General features: G+C 46.8%; 1 protein-coding gene and 1 pseudogene across 1 annotated transcript; both read right to left on the minus strand.

Moving 5' to 3' along the window:
- Nucleotides 1–2,071: 2,071 nt before the first annotated feature.
- Nucleotides 2,072–5,342, minus strand: LOC140389107 (E3 ubiquitin-protein ligase TRIM39 pseudogene; annotated as a pseudogene).
- Nucleotides 5,343–15,117: 9,775 nt separating this feature from the next.
- On the minus strand, nucleotides 15,118–23,131 carry LOC140390343 (zinc-binding protein A33-like). Its single transcript, XM_072475415.1, has 6 exons — nucleotides 22,594–23,131; nucleotides 22,121–22,216; nucleotides 20,571–20,804; nucleotides 19,538–19,560; nucleotides 19,335–19,453; nucleotides 15,118–15,966 (listed from the first exon to the last, which is right to left on the minus strand). Exons 1-6 carry the CDS (start codon nucleotides 22,993–22,995, stop codon nucleotides 15,434–15,436), a joined length of 1,407 nt encoding a protein of 468 aa, XP_072331516.1. The 5' UTR covers nucleotides 22,996–23,131; the 3' UTR covers nucleotides 15,118–15,433.
- Between the last annotated feature and the right edge of the window lie 421 nt (nucleotides 23,132–23,552).

Below are 23,552 nucleotides of genomic sequence, written 5' to 3' on the forward strand. Positions count from 1 at the left end.
AACTCACTTCCAGGTATCCATTACTCTATATATAAACCATCTGAATCCCTCAATTAGATTCCAGTCTGTAACTCACTCCCAGGTATCCATTATTCTATATCCAAACCATCTGAACCCCTCGATTAGATTCCAGTCTGTAACTCAGTCCCAGGTATCCATTATTCTATATATAAACCATCTGAACCCCTCGATTAGATTCCAGTCTGTAACTCACTCCCAGGTATCCATTATTCTATATATAAACCATCTGAACCCCTCGATTAGATTCCAGTCTGTAACTCACCCCCAGGCATCCATTATTCTATATATAAACCATCTCTACCCCTCGATTAGATTCCAGTCTGTAACTCACCCCCAGGCATCCATTATTCTATATATAAACCATCTGAACCCCTCGATTAGATTCCAGTCTGTAACTCACCCCCAGGCATCCATTATTCTATATATAAACCATCTCTACCCCTCGATTAGATTACAGTCTGTAACTCACTGTATCCCATCCCACCTTTAACTGTATCAAACTCAGTCTCGCACAAGAGGTCAAATTCACCCCACCCAGCACCTCACTCTCCACCTAATCTCTCCCCCAACTCCTCCTCCCATTTCTCCTGAATCCTCATCACGTGCATTCCCCCTGCTTCCCCAGCCACCCGTATCGTTCCCAATCCTACCCTCCTCCTCCATGTCCAGAAGCAGCAGCCTTTTCAATGGGACATACTTCGGCAGCCTGGGGAACCCTTTACACACCATCCGTGCAAAGTCACTCACTTGTAGATACCTAAAATCACTCCCCCCTCGGGAGCTCTCCACTCTCCCACAGCTCTTCCAGACTGGCAAACCTCTCCTCCAAATATAAATCCTTGGCCCTCATCAAAACCACCTCTCTCCACCTCCTGTACATGCCATCCGTCTCCCCCGATTTGAATCCGTGGTTCACACACAACAATGTTAGCACCGACATCCCCTCCGTCCGAAACTGTCTCCTCAGCTGGTTCCACACCCTAACCGTGGACTGTACAACCGGGCTCTCCATATATCTCCTCGGTGACAACGGTAGTGCCACCGTTACCATGGCCCTGAAGCTGGGCCCCCTACAGGACTCCTCCTCCATCCTAACCCATTCCGGTCTCTCTCCCTCCCACTCTCACCTCACTTTCTCCACATTCACCACCCAATAAAAGTTAACAAGCAGATACAGTGAACTATTAGGAAGGTAAATGGTATCTTAGCCTTTATTACAACGGGGCTGAAGTATAAGACTATAAGTCTTGCTGCAATGCAACATGGATTGAGTGTGGTCACAGCTGGATGACTGTGGACAGTTTTAGTCTCCGTACCTGAGGAAACATGTACTTACCTTAGAGGGAGCAATGAAGGTTCACGGAATTGATTCTTGGGATGAAAGGGTTTTCCAATATGAGGAAGGATTGAGTTGGATGGATCAATATTGTTTGAAGTTTAGAAGAATAACAGGTTTCTTATTGAAACATGTACAATTCTCAGAGATCGTGACAGGGTAGTTGCTGAGACTCGTCCAGAACGAGGGGGTCACAGAATCAGGATAAGGGGTTGTCCATTTAAGACTGAGATGAGGAGAAATTCCTTCCCTCAGAGAGAGTTGTGAATCTTTGGAATTCTCTCTCTCGGTGAGATGTCAGTGAGTATATTCCACACAGAGATCGATATATTCCTGAGTGCAAAGAGAATGAAGGGATAGGATGGGAAAGTGGAGTCGGTGTTGATGATCAGACAGGATCTTACTGAATGATCACATGTCCTACTCCGGAACCTATTCTGATATTCTCATTCCTGATACCACCACCTGGAGGTTCCCTTCCAGTCACTCACCATCCCGACTGGGAAACACATCGGCCGTTCCTTCACTGTCACTGGGTCAGAATCCTGGAACTCCCTCCCTAACAGCACTGTGGGTGTACCTACACCACCTTCTCAAGGGCAATTAGGGATGGGTAACGAGGGCTCAGCCAGCGACATCCACATCCCAGACAGGAGAGAAAACATTCTTTCTGCTCATTCACTGAATCAGTAATCATCACACCAGGTGTCTGTCCCGTCTTCAAATAAAATATTTATTCAAGGGAGGAAACAAAATAAAGATTCACAATGAATTGTTCGAGAGCTGGGAACAGTTACCACAATTCAGGAGATTTTGCTTCATTCTATACCAGTCCAGTGTTTATGGGTCCCATTATATTCAGAGAGGGACAGTGGGATGGGTGGAGAATCTGAGTTAAATTTACAGAATAAACAATACAGAAACACACTCACCCCCTGACAGCACACAGCAGAGAATCAGGACAACATGAGCTGTTCAGACAGTAAATCAGGCTTCTCACTAAAACTCCGACCTCCCAAAACGTGTCCCACTGTGTTACCCAGTGAGCAGTGTGAGTAGGTCAGGGTGATTACAAGGGTTAAAGATGGGGTAGAGTTTCTCGGTGAATGTGTCAGTGAAGGTGTACAGGTGAGACATGTCCTCAGCATCGTAAAATGACACCTGTCCTCCCTCATAATCCAGGTAAATTCCCAACTTCCGGGGTTTCACTTTCCGCTGGGTGATGACATCCGGGATTTTCGATGATTTGCAGTCAGGAAGCCGGGCGATGACCCAGAATCCATTCTCAGGTGACTCTGTGATCGCTCCTTTCCTGTTGACAGACTCTCTGCAGACACCCACAACCCAGCAAGGCTTGTGTCCAAGACCCACCTCCCAGTAGTGTCTCCCTGATGTGAAACTCTGGGAGCTCAAAACATACAAGTGTTTATTAAATCTTCCCAGATGATCAGGGAGATCTTGCTCCTCATTTCCGAACCTCACACTAGTCAGATCCTGGGAAATGATGAGTCGGTTGTTTGCCGTCTCCGGGTCCAGGGTGAGAGATGCTGGAACTGGAAGAGAACATGATTGGGAAGCTGTTACTGTGAGAAAAACAGGAGTGAATGACGAGACGTGTACAGACGGTGATGGGACATCACCACTTTCCTCAGCCCAGGAACTGTGGAAGCTCAGGGACAGAGGACGGGATTCTCTCAGCCCGGGGCCTGGCCGGACAATCCCCGTGATCGGTGCGAATCGCGCCACGCCCCCCCGACGCCGGCACGCGATTCTCTGCTGAGCGGCGCTGGCGTGGTTGGCTCGGCATCGGTCGCGAGCCGCTCTATGCGGCAGGCCCGCCGATTCTCGGGCCGGGAGGGGCCGAGCGGCCGTCGTGGAAACGCCGAGTCCCACCGGCGCCGCCCACACCGGCTCTCAGCCGGCCGGAACGCAGCGTTGAAGGGCGACGGCCTGCGGGGGAGGGGGCCCAGAGTGTGTGAAGACATTTCTCCCCATTCCTTCAGCTCCATTCACTCAGCACAGATCAGCATCAATTCTCTGATAATAAACATCTCTCTCCAGGACAAGACCTCGGTTAAGACAAGTTGACCCTCATCTGCTTCTGACCCAGGACAGAGGCAGGAGGGAAAAAGGGAGGGAGGAACTTAAAATCAATCATGGTCACCAAAGAGAAAGTATCTGGAAAACTATTGGGATGAAAGGCAACTTGTCCCCTGGACCTGATGTCCGGCAACCCAGGATTTTAAAGCAGTGGTTTTGGAGAAAGTGGATGCATTGGTTGTAATCTTTCCAAATTCCCCCCATTCTGGAAAAGTCCCAGCGGTTTGGAAATGTTTCAAAAAAGGAGGGAGACAAAGCAGGAAGATTTGGGCCAAATCTGTTATTTGGAAACTCTCGATGCCATTGTGAAGGAGGGAGTCACAAGACATTTAGAAAATCTTCATACAATCAGGCGGAGTCCACACGGTTTTGTTAAATGAAGATTGTTTTTGAGACATTTATCAGAGCTTTCTGAGTATGGGACCAGCAGGGTAGATAAAGGTGAACCAGTAGATGTTGTGTATTTGGATTTCCAAACGACATGTCCTCATGTAAAATATTACTGCACAATATAAGAGTTCATGGTGTTGGATAGAGGATTGGCAAACTACCTGGCATAGCCAATATAAATGGTTCATTTTCAGGTTGGCAAACTGTGACTAGTGGAGTGACACACGGATCAGTGATGGGGACACAATTGTTTCTGATCTATATTAGTGATTGGATGAAGAGACCAAATCTGGAGCCAAATTTACTGATGACAGAAAGTTTGGTTGGGAAGTTGTGAGGAGGATACAAAGGTTCAGCGGAGGGATATAGACCGGTTAAGTGAGTGGACAAAGATTTAGCAGATGGAGTATAAAGTGGGAAAATGTGAGGTTGTCCACCTTGGCAGGAAGAATAGAAAATCAGCAAATGATTTGAAATGAAGATGAAATGAAAATGACATGAAAATCACTTATTGTCACAAGTAGGCTTCAAATGAAGTTTCTGTGAAAAGCCCCTAGTCGCCACATTCCTGCGCCTGTTCGGGGAGGCTGCTACGGGAAGCGAACCGTGCTGCTGGCCTGCCTTGGTCTGCTTTCAAAGCCAGCGATTTAGCCCTGTGCTAAACAGTCCCTTCAACAGAAAGAGACGGCAGAATGCTGCAGTACAGAGGGATCTGGGGGACCTTGTACATCAATCACTAAAAGTTAGTGTCCAGGTACAGCAAGGAATGAGGAAGGCAAATGGAATGTTGGCCTTTATTGGAAAAGGGATGGAGTGTAGAGTAGGGAAGACGTGCTGCAACTGTACAGGGGATTGGTGAGACTGCAGCTTGAGTACTGTGTTCAGATCTGATCTCCTTACATCAGGAGGGAGAGACTCTCATTGGACACAGTTCAGAGAAGATTCACTGGGCTGATTCCTGGGATGAAGGGATTGCCTTATGTGGAAAGGTTGAGCAGGTTGGTCTGTACTCACTGGAGTTTAGAAGAATAAAAGGTTATCTTATTGAAACATAACATTCTGAGGGATTCCTTCGTCAGGGTAGATGCTGGGAGGATGTTTGATCTCTGGGGTAAGCGAGGTGTAGGCGACACAGCATCAAATGAAGGGGCCTCTATTTAAGACAGAGATGTTGCTATTTACAGCACAGAAGGATGCCATTCGGCCCATCATGTCCGTACCAGCTCCCAAAAGAGCGGCCCAGCTTGTCCCATTCTCCAGCCCTGTCTCCGTGGTCCCCTAAATTCGGCACATTCAAATATATATCCAGCTCTCTTTTGAAACCTCCTGTGGAATCCGCCTCCACCACTCTCCCATGTACCACATTCCAATTCCCAACAACTCTCTGAGTAAAGAAGTTTCTCCTCACCTCACTCCTAGCTCTCTTGCTGGCCATCTTGAAATTGTGAGTCCTAGACACTGACTTACCAACCAGTGGAAACAGAGTCTCCTTCATATTCTCTGCTCTGGAGAACAAGCCCAATTTTCCCCAATATTTCCTTGTATCTAAAATTCCTCACTGCTGGTATCATCCTAGTAAATCTCCTTTGCACTCTCTCAAGGGCTTTAACATCTTTCCTTAAATAATGTGCCCAGAACTGAACACAATACTCGACCAATGATTTGTAGTGGTGTAGCATCACATCTTTGCTTTTATACTCTGTGCCTCTATTTATAAACCCAAGGATCCATTTAGCCTTCTTAACAACTCTTTCAACTTGCCAGGCCCCCTTCAGAGAATTATGCACTTGAATCCTGAGGTCCCTCTGCTCCTGTACTCCCCTCAAAGTTGTACCATTGAGCCTATATTGTCTCCCCATGATTCTTCTACTAAAATGCATTACCTCACATTTCACTGCATTGAAATTCATCTGCCAGGTATCGACCCATTGGCCAACTTGTCAATGTCCCTCTGAAGTCGCCCAGCGTCATCGTCACAATTCGGTATTCTCCCGAGCTTAGTGTCATCTACAAATTTAGAGATTTTACCCTCAACACGCAACTCTAAATCATTTATATCAATCGTAAAAAGCAAGTGTCCCAACACTGAGCCCTGGGGAACACCACTTGCAACTCGTCTCCAGTCTGAGAAATGGCCATCTATACCTACCCTCTGTCTCCTATCTTTTAGCCAATTTCCAATCCATGCAGCCCAGGACCCTTCAATCCCAAACATTTTTAATCTGCTAACCAACCTGCCATGTGGCACTGTATCAAATGCTTTCTCAAAGTACAAATATACAACATCCACAGCACTACCCTCATCCACTACCTGTGTCACCTTGTCAAATAACTCAATTACATTTGGCAGACATGGCCTGCCCTTGACAAGGCCATGAGGAGTGGCTAATATTAATTAATTTTTCTCGAAGTGCATATTTTTCTCATCTCATATTATCGCCTCTATCAGTTTTCCCACTGCTGATGTCAAACTGACAGGTCTGTACTTTCCTGGGTTAACCTTTGCCCCTTTCTGAAACAACGGCATCACATTTGCAATCCTCCAGGACTATTCCTGTGTTAGATGAGGAATTCCATCTCGGAGAGGGTTATTAGTCTTTGGAATTCTCTACCACAGAGACCAGCAGAGGCTGGGCCATTGATTCATGACCGAGTTCGATAGATTGTTGATCAACAAGGGGGTTAAGGGTCATCTGGGACAGGCAGGAAAGTGGAGTAAAGGCCACAATTCGATCAGACATGATCTTATCAAAAATCAGAGCAGGTTCACTGGGCTGGACCGCTCCTGTTCTTATTCCTTCTGATCTAATGATCATTTCATCAGTGTGTCTAACCTCATTAATCACTTGGATAACAGCAGGGAGACGGTAATATACAGAGAATGATACCTGGAGAAATCGCTGCTCTCATTTCCCTCCACACTTTGATGTATTTGACTGGTTCACCAGCGATATCCGCAGGTAACTGAGTGGAGACAGTTCCAGGCTTGTCAAACTCCATCTGACTCCTGTAAAAACAGGTCTGGAAATCAGTGTGTGTTAGAGAGACAGCAGTGATCATATCACAAAACTGTTTCTTTAAACCTGCTTACCTCATCAACAGGTCCTGAATATCCTGAGGGGAAAGAAACAGAATAGATGTGATCGAGTCAGATTAAAGAGTTCTTGTTGTTGTAAATCTCGATTAGAAATTATGAAGAGGGACAGAATTGAGAGACCAAGATTTCAGTTGGAAAATAACTTTTACTTTTTCCTTTCATTCCCTCTCTGAGCTCATCCTGGTCATCAGACCCACCTCCTGTCCCCTCCATCCTCTTCCCAAAAACTACTGATCTCCCAAACTCCCCTCCTGGTCCCCATGTTAGCTGGGATTGTCTCTCCTTTAAATCTACATCTTCACCCGTCTCACCTCCTCATTATTCTCGATCAGTCTGCAACCTTTGACACGGTCGATCACACCATCCTCCTCCACTGCCTCTCCACTGTTGTCCAGCTGGGTGTTCTGCCCGCACCAGTTCCCACTCTTATCTCTCTAACCGTAGCCCCCATCACCCCTGTGGTTGGTGAACTACATTGGCTCCCGGTTCAACAACGTATTGATGTTGAAAATTCTCATCCTTGTTTTCAAATTCCCCCATGGCCTCACTCTTCCCGATCTCTGTAACCTCCTCCAGCTCCACAACCCTCCGAGACATCCTCTAATTTGTGTCTCTTGTCCATCCCCGATATTAATCCCAACACTATTGCTGGCTGAGGCTTCATTTGAATCCAGCATTCGCAGGATCAGGAACAGCAAACCCACAACTCAATAAAGATCCACCGACTCCACTTTAACAACGCATCTTAACCCCGTCCTCAGTAGAACTCCATGGGCAGCAGTGTAAACGTCTCCAGTTCCCAGCCCAGCTCTCTCTGAGTCCAATCATCAATCAGTGCCGTGGTTACACTGAGTATCGGAATCACACTGAGATTCTCTCACCTCATTTCCCATTGGACCCTTACAGACAGCAGAAAGAAACAATCACCCAACCAATCAGACTGAGGCCTTGCCCAATCCCAGAGGTTAAAGGTCAGAGTGCCCGCCCTCAGTCTCTGGAATGTTTCACTGGACAAGACAAAGAGATTTTGTACCTTGAGGAACTCTGGGGCCTCTTGTACCGCCAGCCTTGATTTTAGATCTCTTATTGCTCCTTCAAGAGAAGACAATTCATCCATGGTTTTGGTTAAATTGCTCTCCATTTCCTCGAACACTTTATTGCTTTTACTCTCCAAATCTGCTTTCAGCAGCTCCTCCTTCTCAAACAGGAACTTGTGCATCTTTTCAAATTCACTGTTGATTTCATTTCTCAGTCTGTCAACTTCAGCCTGGAACAGATTGAATACAGAACGGAATAAACAACGTTTATAATCCCAGTGTCCCTGGTCTCTGTCCACTGGGATATAGGAAAACAATTTTCATTCAGTACAACTAACAAATAATAACAGCTCACTACCGGCTCAATAATTTGATAGAATATTGGGTCTGCGGGAGTGAGTCACAAACAAACATTATAAAGTGATTCCAACGGTTAATCCTAAATAAGAACCATCAAGGTGTGAATTACAGACTGGAATCTAATCGAGGGGTTCAGATGGTTTATATATAGAATAATGGATACCTGGGAGTGAGTTACAGACTGGAATTTAATCGAGGGGTTCAGATGGTTTATATATAGAATAATGGATACCTGGGAGTGAGTTACAGACTGGAATTTAATCGAGGGTTTCAGATGGTTTATATATGGAATAATGCATACCTGGGAGTGAGTTACAGACTGGAATCTGTTCGAGGGGTTCAGATGGTTCATGTATAGAATAATGGATACCTGGGAGTGAGTTACAGATTGCAATCTAATTGAGGGGTTCAGATGGTTTATTTATAGAATAATGGATACCTGGGAGTGAGTTACAGACTGGAATCTAATCGAGGAGTTCAGATGGTTTATATGTAGAATAATGGATACCTGGGAGTGAGTTACAGACAAGATTTATTTAATCAATTGATGTGATTGATTTGAGAGAGAAAATAAGACATTTTCACATTGTCATAATGATCTGCAGTTTACAGACGCTCCCTTATATTGCAGTTCGGGGAGCAGCTCGCAGTGTACGTTGGAGCAGCAGCATTTTATTCAGTAAAACTCTCTCTCTGACTGTGTGAGAAGTTCACTCACTCTCAATAACAAACGCAGGGAAGTTTACACAAAGCCTAAAGGCCAGTCTCCTACCTTCATGTGTAAAATCCCATCCTCTCGTTCTCTTTTACTGTGGAGACTGAGGTCCATTTGCTTCTGCAGAGTTTCCAATGATGTTTCTAACTTGTTCTGAGACAGAAAGGACACAAAGGGGTTTGTCAAAGGAAACAATCATTGTCACATTCTGGAGGAGTTTGCTGTTTTAAATAGAGTGAGACTAGTGAGGTAGAGAAGGAGATATTCTCAGGATTGACACTCAATAAACAAAGTAGAAGCTGTGGGTTAATTCTGTTTATTGCAATTATCCTCCTCCAGGTTAATTCCCCTCCTCAATCAATCCTTTCCTCGTTCCAACCCTCTCCTCTTTACATTCCTCTCCCCTTCCCTACCCCTTTCTCTCCTGCCCTCTCTTCCCCTCCCCACATTCTACAAACACTCTCTCTCTCTATTACTTACACCCTGTCCCTCTTCCCCATCTACCTGTGTCAGTAGCAGTGATGCAGTACCTTGTATATCTGGGCTGCCTCCTTTATTGGGATCACACTGTGCGTCTTATGAGCTTTGGACATCCCACACACCAGACAGATCGCTTTGTGTTCATCTTCACAGAAGAGTTTCAGCTTCTCTTCGTGTTCCTGACAGTAAAACTCCTCCTGTGGTTGTGTCACCTTCACCTTCAGCTCTCTGAACCTCTCCACGATGTTAATCAGGGTGAGAGCGGGCCTGACGTTCCTCTGGGTGAAGACCTGTCGACACTGGGGGCAGGAAACATCGCCCGGGACCTTCTGCCAACTCTGAGAGATGCAGGAGCTGCAGAAATGATGTCCACATTCCAGAGACACCGGCTGGGTGAATATCTCCAGACAGATGGGACAGGTTAGTTCCTGTGTGAGATCTGGAGACGCCATCCCAGTGCTCAGAGTCTCTCCTTCCCTGTTCCAGCTCTTTCCTGTTCAGGGCTCCACTTCCTGGATTTCACTTCACGTGATCAGTGACACCCTCAGTGTCAAGAACTTAAGAATTAAATCAAACTTACCCCTTTATTGTGTCTGGAGCCCCTCCCTCACCCCTGAGCCCCTCCTTATCCTCTCTCCACCCTGTCCCCATCTGACCCTCATTCTTACAAAAAACATCTTTTCGAAAATGTCCACCCCCATCTCCAACCTCCCCCTTGTTCCCCAAATTCCTGGAGAGTCTCTTTCTCTCTCCCAAATCCGGGCCCATCTTTCCCTCCTCAATCCTGCCTGAACCTCTCCGATCAGCTTCTGGACAGGAAGATGGAAAGTTGGTGCCGAGTTTGTGTAACTGGAGTGAAGAGGAACAACGCTGTGTTGGAGCTGCTCATTTCTCAGATGCTGCACATTCTCTGCCTGTGGGGAGAAGCGTCTCGAACAACAGATTCAGTCTCAATGTTGTTGTCTGATTCACGCTGCTGTCGAGTCCCTTTGGCTGTTTTACTGCATTGAAGGCGCTATAGAAATGTAATTTGTTGTTGCCTCTGACTGAATCAAAGTGTTTGTGCTGGAAACTGTCCTGAGGGGGGTCTTTAGTCCCAGTTAGAGACCTTGACAGACACACACAGACACAGGCACACACGCAAACACACACACAGACCCAGACATACATAGACACACACAGACACATACAGACAGGCACACACATATACACACACTCTCAGAGAGACACACACACACACTCAGATAGACAGACAGACATCCACAGAGACACACTCACACACACAGACACACCCTACCTGGGCAGAGCTTCCATTTACTGGAGAGTGATGAAGGGTCAGGCTCTGTCAGTCACTAGATCACATTTACACATCTGGAACTGGGACATCGACTGCACAATAACATCTTTAAATTCCTGTTCACCTCCTGCTCCATCCGCTTGTTAATCTTCTGTTAGTTTGAACAAATCGTGAAGCTGATTCTGCTATTGCCTCACAAGACTTGTTACTGAGACAGTGATGCTCATGAAAAGAATATTCGACTGGGGTGGCAGCACTCAATGGGAGACAGTGAATCAGCCTCTTGTTGAACACTCTGGACAATATCCCTTTCCATTGAATCCCACTGGGAGTCACTGTGAGTACATCGAGCCTGGATTTAAAATATTGCTTCACCTGAAACAAGGGCCTCGTCTCCATCCCCAAACCCAGTCAGAGTGAGTCCAGCCCTGAACTGCTGGGCAAGGACACACTCCCTCTATTTGAACCGCGTCCCCTGCCCTGTTCTCAGTGAAGGGCAGTGACCTCCTCATTCTAATCACTCTCTGGGTAAAGATGTTTCTCCTGAATTCCCGATTGGATTTCCCAGTTACTCCCATATCTGAGGGGATTCTGATCCCACACGGTGGGGATCGTCAGTGGCCACGTTTGAGCAATTGTCCGTCGCGCGGGCGGGAATGTGTAAAATGGAAACATTTGTCCAGATTGTAACATTGTGTGCTGGGGAGGATGTTCCCCAGGTTGCTGATGTTTTTGTATTATTTAATTTATTTGGAATAAAATACATTAAAAAAACTTTTCCTACTTCATGGATACAAAAATCCTTCTGTCTCCCAATATTTATCAGTCTCTCATCTTTTAAAGATATCCTGAGATCCTCGTGTCAAAGTGGATAATTTTACAGAACATGTTGGGTATTGAGCCCCTCCAGCCTGTTCCACCATTCAGTCAGCTCATAGCTGATCTGTATCTGAACCACATTTACTCACCTTGGTTTTATAACCTTTGTGTGAAGAAGCGCTTCCTGAAATCCCCCCTTGATCTCTCTCATCCTGACCCACACTTTCCCCCTGTTGGCTGGAAGGGCTTGACATGGAGCAGCGCCGCCATCTGCTGGCAGTACTGTGAATGTCCACTTGCACTGTCAGCTGCCTTTCACTTGGAGACCGGATTGAGTGAGGCCATAAATATAATAATAATAATCTTTATTATTGTCACAAGTCGGCTTACATTAACACTGCAATGAAGTTATTGTGAAAAGCCCCTTATCTCCACATTCCGGCGCCTGTTCGGGTACACAGAGGGAGAATTCAGAATATCCAAATTAACTAACAGCACATCTTTCGGGACTTGTGGGAGGCGGAGAACCCGGAGGAAACCCACCACCGACAGAGGGAGAACGTGTGGACTCCACACAGACAGTGCCCCAAGCAGGGAATCGCACCTGGGACCCTGGAGCTGTGTAGCAACAGTGCTAACCACTGTGCTACAGTGCTGCCCACTATTCTCTATACAAACCATCTGAACCCCTCGATTAGATTCCAGTCTGTAACTCACTCCCAGGTATCCATTATTCTATATATAAACCATCTGAACCCCTCGATTAGATTCCAGTCTGTAACTCACTCCCAGGTATCCATTATTCTATATATAAACCGTCTGAACCCCTCGATTAGATTCCAGTCTGTAACTCACTCCCAGGTATCCATTATTCTATATCTGAAACCATCTGAACCCCTCGATTAGATTCCAGTCTGTAACTCACTGTATCCCATCCCACCTTTAACTGTATCAAACTCATCCTCGCACAAGAGGTCAAATTCACCCCGCCCAGCGCCTCACTCTCCACCTTATCTCTCCCCCAACTCCTCCTCCCATTTCTCCTGAATCCTCACCATGTGCATTTCCCCTGCTCCCCCAGCCACCCGTATATGTCCCCAATCCTACCCTCCTCCTCCATGTGCGGAAGCAGCAGCCGTTCCAATGGGACATACTTCGGCAGCCTGGGGAACCCTTTACACACCTTCCGTGCAAAGTCACTCACTTGTAGATACCTAAAATCACTCCCCCCTCGGGAGCTCTCCCATCTCCCGCAGCTCTCCCAGACTGGCAAACCTCTCCTCCAAATATAAATCCCTGGCCCTCATCAACCCCACCTCTCTCCACCTCCTGTACATGCCATCCGTCTCCCCCGGTTTGAATCCGTGGTTCACACACAGCAATGTTAGCACCGACATCCCCTCCATCCGAAACTGTCTCCTCAGCTGGTTCCACACCCTAACCGTGGACTGCACAACCGGGCTCTCCATATATCTCCTCGGTGACAACGGTAGTGCCACCGTTACCATGGCCCTGAAGCTGGGCCCCGACAGGACTCCTCCTCCACCCTAACCCATTCCGGCCTCTCTCCCTCCCACTATCACCTCACTTTCTCCACATTCACCACCCAATAATAGTGCAGTAAGAATTTTTACAACACCAGGTTAAAGTCCAACAGGTTTGTTTCGATGTCACTAATTTTCGGAGCGCTGCTCCTTCCTCAGATGAATGAAGAAGTATGTTCCAGAAACATATATATAGACAGATTCAAAGATGCCAGACAATGCTTGGAATGCGAGCATTAGCAGGTGATTAAATCTTTACAGATCCAGAGATGGGGTAACCCCAGGTTAAAGAGGTGTGAATTGTGTCAAGCCAGGACAGTTGGTAGGATTTTGCAGGCCAGATGGTGGGGGATGAATGTAATGCGACATGAATCCCAGGTCCCGGTTGAGGACGCACTCATGTGTGCGGAACTTGGCTATAAGCTTCTGCTCAGCGATTCTGCGTTGTCGTGCGTCCTGAAGGCCGCCTTGGAGAACGCTTACCCGGAGATCAGAGGCTGAATGCCCTTGACTGCTGAAGTGTTCCCCGACTGGAAGGGAACATTCCTGCCTGATGATTGTTGCACGATGTCCGTTCATTCGTTGTCGCAGCGTCTGCATGGTCTCGCCAATGTACCACGCTTTGGGACATCCTTTCCTGCAGCGTATGAGGTAATAGTGCAGCAGGTTCAGTAACGCCAAGTCCCCTTTCTCTCCCTGCCTCTGTATCACAGCCCACTTCCCCCTTGGCACCTTCCCCACCCAAATAAACTCCCAAATTACGTTGACCAAATTCCGGAAGAAGGCCTTCGGAATAATAATCGGGAGCATCTGAAATACAAATAAAAACCTTGGCAAGACATTCATCTTAACCACTTGGACCCCTCCCGCCAGCATCAGGTGCTGTGTATCCCACCTCCTAAAGTCCTCCTTTATCTACTCTACCAACTTTGTTAAGTTCCACTTATCTGGGGGTCACCTGGACCCCCAGATACCTAAACCTATCCCTACCTACCCTAAATGGCAACCCCCCTAAATTAGCTGAAACAGAGAAGGTTAGCAAGCAGATACAGTGAACTATTAGGAAGGTAAATGGTATCTTAGCCTTTATTACAACGGGGCTGAAGTATAAGACTATAAGTCTTGCTGCAAAGTAACAGGGATTGAGTGTGGTCACAGCTGGGGGATTTTGGACAGTTTTAGTCTCCATACCTGAGGAAACATGTACTTACCTTCGAGGGAGCAATGAAGGTTCTCGGAATTGATACTTGGGATGAAAGGGTTTTCTGATATGAGGAAGGATTGAGTTGGATCGATCTATATTCTTTGAGGTTTAAAAGAATAATGGGTGATCTTATTGAAACATATACAATTCTCTAAGGGTAGATGCTGACACTGGTCTAGAACGAGGGGGTCACAGAATCAGGATAAGGGGTCGTCCATTTAAGACTGAGATGAGGAGAAATTCCTTCCCTCAGAGAGAGTTGTGAATCTTTGGGATTCTCTCTCTCGGCGAGATGTCAGTGAGTATATTCCACACAGAGATCGGTATATTCATGAGTGCAAAGAGAATGAAGGGATAGGAGGGGAAAGTGGAGTCGATGTTGATGTTCAGTCAGGATCTTACTGAATGGTCACATGTCCTACTCCGGAACCTATTCTGATATTCTCATTCCTGATGCCACCACCTGGAGGTTCCCTTCCAGTCACTCACCTTCCCGACTGGGAAACATATCGGCCGTTCCTTCACTGTCACTGGGTCAAAATCCTGGAACTCCCTCCCTAACAGCACTGTGGGTGTACCTACACCACCTTCTCAAGGGCAATTAGGGATGGGTGACGAGGGCTCAGCCAGCGACATCCACATCCCAGACAGGAGAGAAAACATTCTTTCTGCTCATTCACTGAATCAATAATCATCACACCAGGTGTCAGTCCCGTCTTCAAATAAAATATTTATTCAAGGGAGGAAACAAAATAAAGATTCACAATGAATTGTTCGAGAGCTGGGCACAGTTACCACAATTCAGGAGATTTTGCTTCATTCTACACCAGCCCAGTGTTTATGGGTCCCATTATATTCAGAGAGGGACAGTGGGATGGGTGGAGAATCTGAGTTAAATTTACAGAATAAACAATACAGAAACACACTCACCCCCTGACAGCACACAGCAGAGAATCAGGACAACATGAGCTGTTCAGACAGTAAATCAGGCTTCTCACTAAAACTCCGACCTCCCAAAACGTGCCCCACTGTGTTACCCAGTGAGCAGTGTGAGTGGCTCAGAGTTAGCACCAAACTTATGATTACAAGGATTAAAGATGGGGTAGAGTTTCTCGGTGAATGTGTCAGTGAAGGTGTACAGGTGAGACATGTCCTCAGCATCGTAAAATGACACCTGTCCTCCCTCATAATCCAGGTAAATTCCCAACTTCCGGGGTTTCACTTTCAGCTGGGAGATGACATCTGGGATTTTCAATGATTTGCAGTCAGGAAACCGGGCAATGACCCAGAATCCATTCTCAGGTGAACGTGTGATGTTTGCTTTCCTGTTGACAGACTCTCTGCAGACACCCACAATCCAGAGAGGTTTGTGTCCAAGACCCACCTCCCAGTAGTGTCTCCCTGATGTGAAACTCTGTGAGCTCAACACATACAAGTTGTCAGTAAATCTGTTCGGATGATCAGGTCGAGCTTGCTGCTCATTTCCATGCCTCACACTAGTCAGATCCTGGGAAATGATGAGTCGGTTGTTTGCTGTCTCCGGGTCCAGGGTGAGACTTGCTGGAACTGGAAGAGAACATGATTGGGAAGCTGTTACTGTGAGAAAAACAGGAGTGAATGACGAGACGTGTACAGACGGTGATGGGGCATCACCACTTTCCTCAGCCCAGGAACTGTGGAAGCTGAGAGACAGGGGGCCGGAATCTCAGTTTCCCCGTGCCGAAACTACGGCACGTGCCGGTTTGCCGTGGGTCACGGTGCTCCGCCCCCTCCAAATCAGCGTCACCGAGACCTGCGACCGCACATTCGCCAAGAAATTTGAATATAATTATCGGGCCCACCTGCGATGTTCTGCCTCCGATGGGCCGAGTTCCCGACGATGCGGCCACGCGTGGTCTCAGCGTTCGCGAGCCTGGCGTGGCGGCTGCGGAGAGAGAGTGGGCATGCGGACAGTGTCCGGCGGCGCCATACTGCGCCAAGAGCCGGGCCGTTGGCCGGGGGGGGGCTTCTGCCAGGGCTGGGGGGAGAGGGGCTTCTGTCAGGGCTGGGGGGGGACATGAAATGGGCTGTGGGGTCGGGGTGGACGGGCTCATGGTCCAGGACAACCGGTGTCATCGTTTCTGTGCGATCGGTGCGTGTGCGTGTGGGGGGTGTAGGCGTACGCACAGCTGCAGCTTGTCAGCCCTGCGCGTGTCCAGCGCGGACCCGCCGATTCTCCCACCATTTTCCGCGTGTTCCGCGGATGTTTCACGCAATGCCGGTGCTAGCCCCTCACCGGTAACGGAATCGGTGCGTGTGCGCAACCGATGTTTCCGTCGTCAAACACCGTGGATCCTCCATTGGTGTCAGCACTTAAGATGCAGGAACGGAGAATCCAGCCCAGGAGATCTGAAGAAATGTCTCCCCATTCCCTCAGCTCCATTCACTCGGCTCAGATCAGCATCAATTCACTGGGAATAAAGATCTCTCTCCAGTACAAGACCTCGGTTAAGACGAGTTGTAGGAAGTCGGTCATCGCCCTGAACTCAATCTACTGGAATCTGACACTGGTTGTCCCCTGTTGATAATTTCAGCCCCCCCAGTGCTCACTGATCCTCATCAGCTTTGAACCCAGCAACACCTCGAACTTAAAATACTTACTGTCCGCACCCTATCTCTGACACCTGGGGCAGCACGGTAGCATTGTGGATAGCACAACTGCTTCACAGCTCCAGAACTAACTAGTGACATGTACATGTTCGGCATGAATAACTTGTACACTTTGCCTCTATTAGTAAAGACCAGAATACTTTATACTTTATTAACTGTTCTCTCCACCTGTCCTGCTACTTTTAATAACTTATACACATACACATCAGGTTCCTCTGCTCCTGCTCACTCATTAAAGTTGTGTCACTTATTTTATATTGTCTCTTCATGTTGTTTCTAACTAAATACACCACCTCTCCCTTCTCCGCATTGAACTTCATCTGCCACCTATCTGCATCTTACACCAACTTGTCTATATCCCTCTGAAGTTCAACACTATCCTCCTCACAGTTGACAAGACTTCCAAGTTTTATATAATCTTCAAACGTTGAAATTTCCCCCTGCACACCAAGATCTAGATCATTATTATAAATCAGGGAGGGAAGAAGTCCTAATAAAGACACCTGGGTAACACCACTCCGAACATTCCTCCAGCCCAAAAAATATCCATGAACTCTCTATGCTTCCTCTTATTCAAATGCCAATTTTGTTCCATGTTGCTGTTGTCCCTTTTAGGCCGTAAGCTATGACTTTTTTCACAAGTCTGTTCTGTGGCACTGTATCGAATCTCTTCTGAAAATCTACATGCACCATTATCCTCATTGACACTTTGTGTTATCAGTTTAAAAAACCCCAGAAAGTTATTTAAACATGACTTCCCCTTACAATCATCTATGAAACAGGTAGTAAGGCCTGAAATTGTCCAGTCCTCTGGCACCTCGCCTGAGTCTAGAGAAGATGGAGCATTATGGTCAGTGACACTGCAATTTCCACTGTCAACGCCTTGTCAACGTTTGTGACAGTTCATGGGCAGCCCGGTAGCATTGTGGATAGCTCAATTGCTTCACAGCTCCAGGGTCCCAGGTTCGATTCCGGCTTGGGTCACTGTCTGTGCGGAGTCTGCACATCCTCCCCGTGTGTGCGTGGGTTTCCTCCGGGTGCTCCGGTTTCCTCCCACAGTCCAAAGATGTGCAGGTTAGGTGGATTGGCCATGCTAAAATTGCCCTTAGTGTCCAAAATTGCCCTTAGTGTTGGGTGGGGTTACTGGGTTATGGGGATAGGGTGGAGGTGTTGACCTTGGGTAGGGTGCACTTTCCAAGAGCCGGTGCAGATGGGCTGAATGGCCTCCTTCTGCACTGTAAATCCTATGATAATCCAATAACTTGTCCATGTTGAAGCCTTCCAGTGACAGGGTTTCCTCCTCTCTTACCATGGCCTGCCTTGTATGAAGGGACCATGTGTATTGTAAGTAAATTTGATGGTGACAGATAGAGGTAGCAAAGTATGTTGTGAGGAGGACACAGAGACACGGAATTTCATTCCCAAGTTGGGTGGGCGGGGTGGATAGTTTTGTTACTTTGCAAAACCAGCTCGGGGGAATCTGCCCTGAGCCACGGCATTCCCGCTGTAGGAGGCCGTGTGCATAGTGAGTCCGGCCAGTCACCCCGAGCAACAACGTGGAGGCAGCTACAGGGGCAACCAAATGGCAAGGTGGGCTGTTTGAAAGACTCACCTGTGTGCTCAGGGGATCCATACTCGTTACAATAAAAAGAATGAAACATAAATAATTACATCTGGAGTATTGTCTACAGTTTTGGTCCACTTACCTAAGGGATATAATTGCATTGGAAACAATTCAGAGAAGCTTCACTGGGCTCATTCCAGGATGAAGGGGTTGTTTTATGGGGAAAGGTTGAACCGGTTGGAACGATACTCATTGGAGTTTAGAAGAATGAAAGGTGATCTTCGTGAAGCATCCAGGACTCAGAGCAGGATTGACAGGACCGATGCTGAGAGGATGTTTAATCAATAGGAATCTACAACGAGGTGTCACCGTTTAAAAATAAGCGACCTCTCATTTAAGATGGAGACGAGGAGGAATTTCTTCTCCGAGGGTCATCGGTCTCTGGAATTCTCTCCCACAGAGAGTTAGGGACATGGGTCATTGAATATGTTCAAGGCTGAGTCAGACAGATGTTGATGGACAGGTGAGTTAAGGGTTATCGGGGATGGGCAGAAGCACCGGGTTGAGGCCACAATAGGATTAACTATTATCTTGTTGAATGGCAGAGCAGGCTCAATGGGCGAGTCCGACTCTTATTTCTGATGATCATTTCATCAGTGCGTCAAACCTCATTAATCACGTGGATAACAGCAGGGAGACGGTAATATACAGAGAATGATACCTGGAGAAATCACTGCTCTCATTTCCCTCCACACTTTGATGTATTTGAATGGTTCAACAGCGATATCCGCAGGTAACTGAGTGGAGACAGTTCCAGGCTTGTGAAACTCCATCTGACTCCTGTAAAAACAGGTCTGGAAATCAGTGTGTGTTAGAGAGACAGGAGTGATCGCATCACAAAACTGTTTCTTTAAATCTGCTTACCTCATCAACAGGTCCTGAATATCCTGAGGGGAAAGAAACAGAATAGATATGATCGAGTCAGATTAAAAAGTTCTTGTTGCTGTAAATCCCGAGTAGAAATTAAGAGGGACAGAATCGAGACAAGGAATCAGATAGAAAATAACTTTTACTTTTTCCTTTCATTCCCTCTCTGAGCTCATCCTGGTCATCAGACCCACCTCCTGTCCCCTCCATCCTCTTCCCCAAAACTACTGATCTCCCAAACTCCCCTCCTGGTCCCCATGTTAGCTGGGATTGTCTCTCCTTTAAATGTACATCTTCACCCCTCTCGCCTCCTCATTATTCTCGATCAGTCTGCAACCTTTGACACGGTCGATCACACCATCCTCCTCCACCGCCTCTCCACTGTTGTCCAGCTGGGTGTTCTGCCCGCACCAGTTCCCACTCTTATCTCTCTAACCGTAGCCCCCATCACCCCTGTGGTTGGTGAACTACATTGGCTCCCGGTTCAACAACGTATTGATGTTGAAAATTCTCATCCTTGTTTTCAAACTCCTCCATGGCCTCACTCCTCCCGATCTCTGTAACCTCCTCCAGCTCCACAACCCTCCGAGACATCCTCTAATTTGTGTCTCTTGTCCATCCCCGATATTAATCCCAACACTATTGCTGGCTGAGGCTTCATTTGAATCCAGCATTCGCAGGATCAGGAACAGCAAACCCACAGCTCAATAAAGATCCACCGACTCCACTTTAACAACGCATCTTAACCCCGTCCTCAGTAGAACTCCATGTGCAGCAGTGTAAACGTCTCCAGTTCCCAGCCCAGCTCTCTCTGAGTCCAATCATCAATCAGTGCCGTGGTTACACTGAGTATCGGAATCACACTGAGATTCTCTCACCTCATTCCCCATTGGACCCTTACTGACAGCAGAAAGAAACAATCACCCAACCAATCAGACTGAGGCCTTGCCCAATCCCAGAGGTTAAAGGTCAGAGTGCCCGCCCTCAGTCTCTGGAATGTTTCACTGGACAAGACAAAGAGATTTTGTACCTTGAGGAACTCTGGGGCCTCTTGTATCTCCAGCCTCGATTTTAGATCTCTTATTGCTCCTTCAAGAGAAGACATTTCAGCCATGGTTTTGGTTAAATTGCTCTCCATTTCCTCGAACACTTTATTGCTTTTTCTCTCCAACTCTGCTTTCATCAGCTCCTCCTTCTCAAACAGGAACTTGTGCATCTTTTCAAATTCACTGTTGATTTCATTTCTCAGTCTGTCAACTTCAGCCTGGAACAGATTGAATACAGAACGGAATAAAAAACGTTTATAATCCCAGTGTCCCTGGTCTCTGTCCACTGGGATATAGGAAAACAATTTGCATCCAGTACAACTAACAAATAATAACAGCTCACTACCGGCTCAATAATTTGATGGAATATTGGGTCTGTGGGAGTGAGTCACAAACAAACATTACAAAGTGATTCCAACGGTTAATCCTAAATAAGAACCATCAAGGTGTGAATTACAGACTGGAATTTAATCGAGGGTTTCAGATGGTTTATATATGGAATAATGCATACCTGGGAGTGAGTTACAGACTGGAATCTGTTCGAGGGGTTCAGATGGTTCATGTATAGAATAATGGATTCCTGGGAGTGAGTTACAGACTGGAATCTAATCGAGGGGTTCAGATGGTTTATATATAGAATAATGGATACCTGGGAGTGAGTTACAGACTGGAATCTAATCGAGGGGTTCAGATGGTTTATATATAGAATAATGGATTCCTGGGAGTGAGTTACAGACTGGAATCTAATCGAGGGGATCAGATGGTTTATACACAGAATAATGGATACCTGGGAGTGAGTTACAGATTGCAATCTAATTGAGGGGTTCAGATGGTTTATTTATAGAATAATGGATACCTGGGAGTGAGTTACAGACTGGAATCTAATCGAGGGGTTCAGATGGTTTATATATAGAATAATGGATTCCTGGGAGTGAGTTACAGACTGGAATCTAATCGAGGGGATCAGATGGTTTATATATAGAATAATGGATACCTGGGAGTGACTTACGGAATGGAATCTAATCGAGGGGTTCAGATGGTTTATATATAGAATAATGGATACCTGGGGGTGAGTTACAGATTGGAATCTAATCGAGGGGTTCAGATGGTTTATATATAGAATAATGGATACCTGGGAGTGAGTTACAGACTGGAATCTAATCGAGGGGTTCAGATGGTTTGTATATAGAATAATGGAAACCGGGGAGTGAGTTACAGTCTGGAATCTAATCGAGGGGTTCAGATGGTTTATATATAGAATAATGGATACACGGGAGTGAGTTACAGACAAGATTTATTTAATCAATTGATGTGATTGATTTGAGAGAGAAAATAAGACATTTTCACATTGTCATAATGATCTGCAGTTTACAGACGCTCCCTTATATTGCAGTTCGGGGAGCAGCTCGCAGTGTACGTTGGAGCAGCAGCATTTTATTCAGTAAAACTCTCTCTCTGACTGTGTGAGAGGCTCACTCACTCTCAATAACAAACACAGGGAAGTTTACACAAAGCCTAAAGGCCAGTCTCCTACCTTCATGTGTAAAATCCCATCCCCGCGTTCCCTTTTACTGTGGAGACTGAGGTCCATTTGCTTCTGCAGAGTTTCCAATGATGTTTCTAACTTGTTCTGAGACAGAAAGGACACAAAGGGGTTTGTCAAAGGAAACAATCATTGTCACATTCGGGAGGAGTTTGCTGTTTTAAATCGAGTGAGACTAGTGAGGTAGAGAAGGAGATATTCTCAGGATTGACACTCAATAAACAAAGTAGAAGCTGTGGGTTAATTCTGTTTGTTACAATTATCCTCCTCCAGGTTAATTCCCCTCCTCAATCAATCCTTTCCTCGTTCCAACCCTCTCCTCTTTACATTCCTCTCTCCTTCCCTACCCCTTTCTCTCCTGCCCTCTCTTCCCCTCCCCACATTCTACAAACACTCTCTCTCTCTATTACTTACACCCTGTCCCTCTTCCCCATCTACCTGTGTCAGTAACAGTGATCCAGTACCTTGTATATCTGGGCTGCCTCCTTTATTGGGATCACACTGTGCGTCTTATGATCTCTGGACATCCCACACACCAGACAGATCGCTTTGTGTTCATCTTCACAGAAGAGTTTCAGCTTCTCCTCGTGTTCCTGACAGTAAAACTCCTCCTGTGGCTGTGTCACCTTCACCTTCTGCCCTCTGAACTTCTCCACGATGTTAATCAGGGTCCGAGCGGGCCTGACGTTCCTCTGGGTGAAGACCTGTCGACACTGGGGGCAGGAAACATCGCCCGGGACCTTCTGCCAACTCTGAGAGATGCAGGAGCTGCAGAAATGATGTCCACATTCCAGAAACACCGGCTGGGTGAATATCTCCAGACAGATGGGACAGGTTAGTTCCTGTGTGAGATCTGGAGACGCCATCCCAGTGCTCAGAGTCTCTCACTCCTTCCCTGTTCCAGCTCTGTCACTTTCAATTCCTGTTCAGGGCTGCACTTCCTGGATTTCACTTCACGTGATCAGTGACACATCTCAGTGTCAGGAACTTTGGAATTAAATCAAACTGACCCCTTTATTGTGTCTGGAGCCCCTCCCTCACCCCTGAGCCCCTCCTTATTCTCTCTCCACCCTGTCTCCACCTGACCCTCATTCTTACAAAAAACATCTTTTTGAAAATGTCCACCCCCATCTCCAACCTCCCCCTTGTTCCCCAAATTCCTGGAGAGTCTCTTTCTCTCTCCCAAATCCGGGCCCATCTTTCCCCCCTCAATCCTGCCTGAACCTCTCCGATCAGCTTTTGGACAGGAAGATGGAAAGTTGGTGCCTAGTTTGTGTAACTGGAGTGAAGAGGAACAACGCTGTGTTGGAGCTGCTCATTTCTCAGATGCTGCACATTCTCTGCCTGTGGGGAGAAGCGTCTCGAACAACAGATTCAGTCTCAATGTTGTCTGATTCACGCTGCTGTCGAGTCCCTTTGGATG

This window comes from Scyliorhinus torazame, chromosome 14, assembly GCF_047496885.1.
Source record: "Scyliorhinus torazame isolate Kashiwa2021f chromosome 14, sScyTor2.1, whole genome shotgun sequence".
NCBI lineage: Eukaryota > Metazoa > Chordata > Chondrichthyes > Carcharhiniformes > Scyliorhinidae > Scyliorhinus > Scyliorhinus torazame.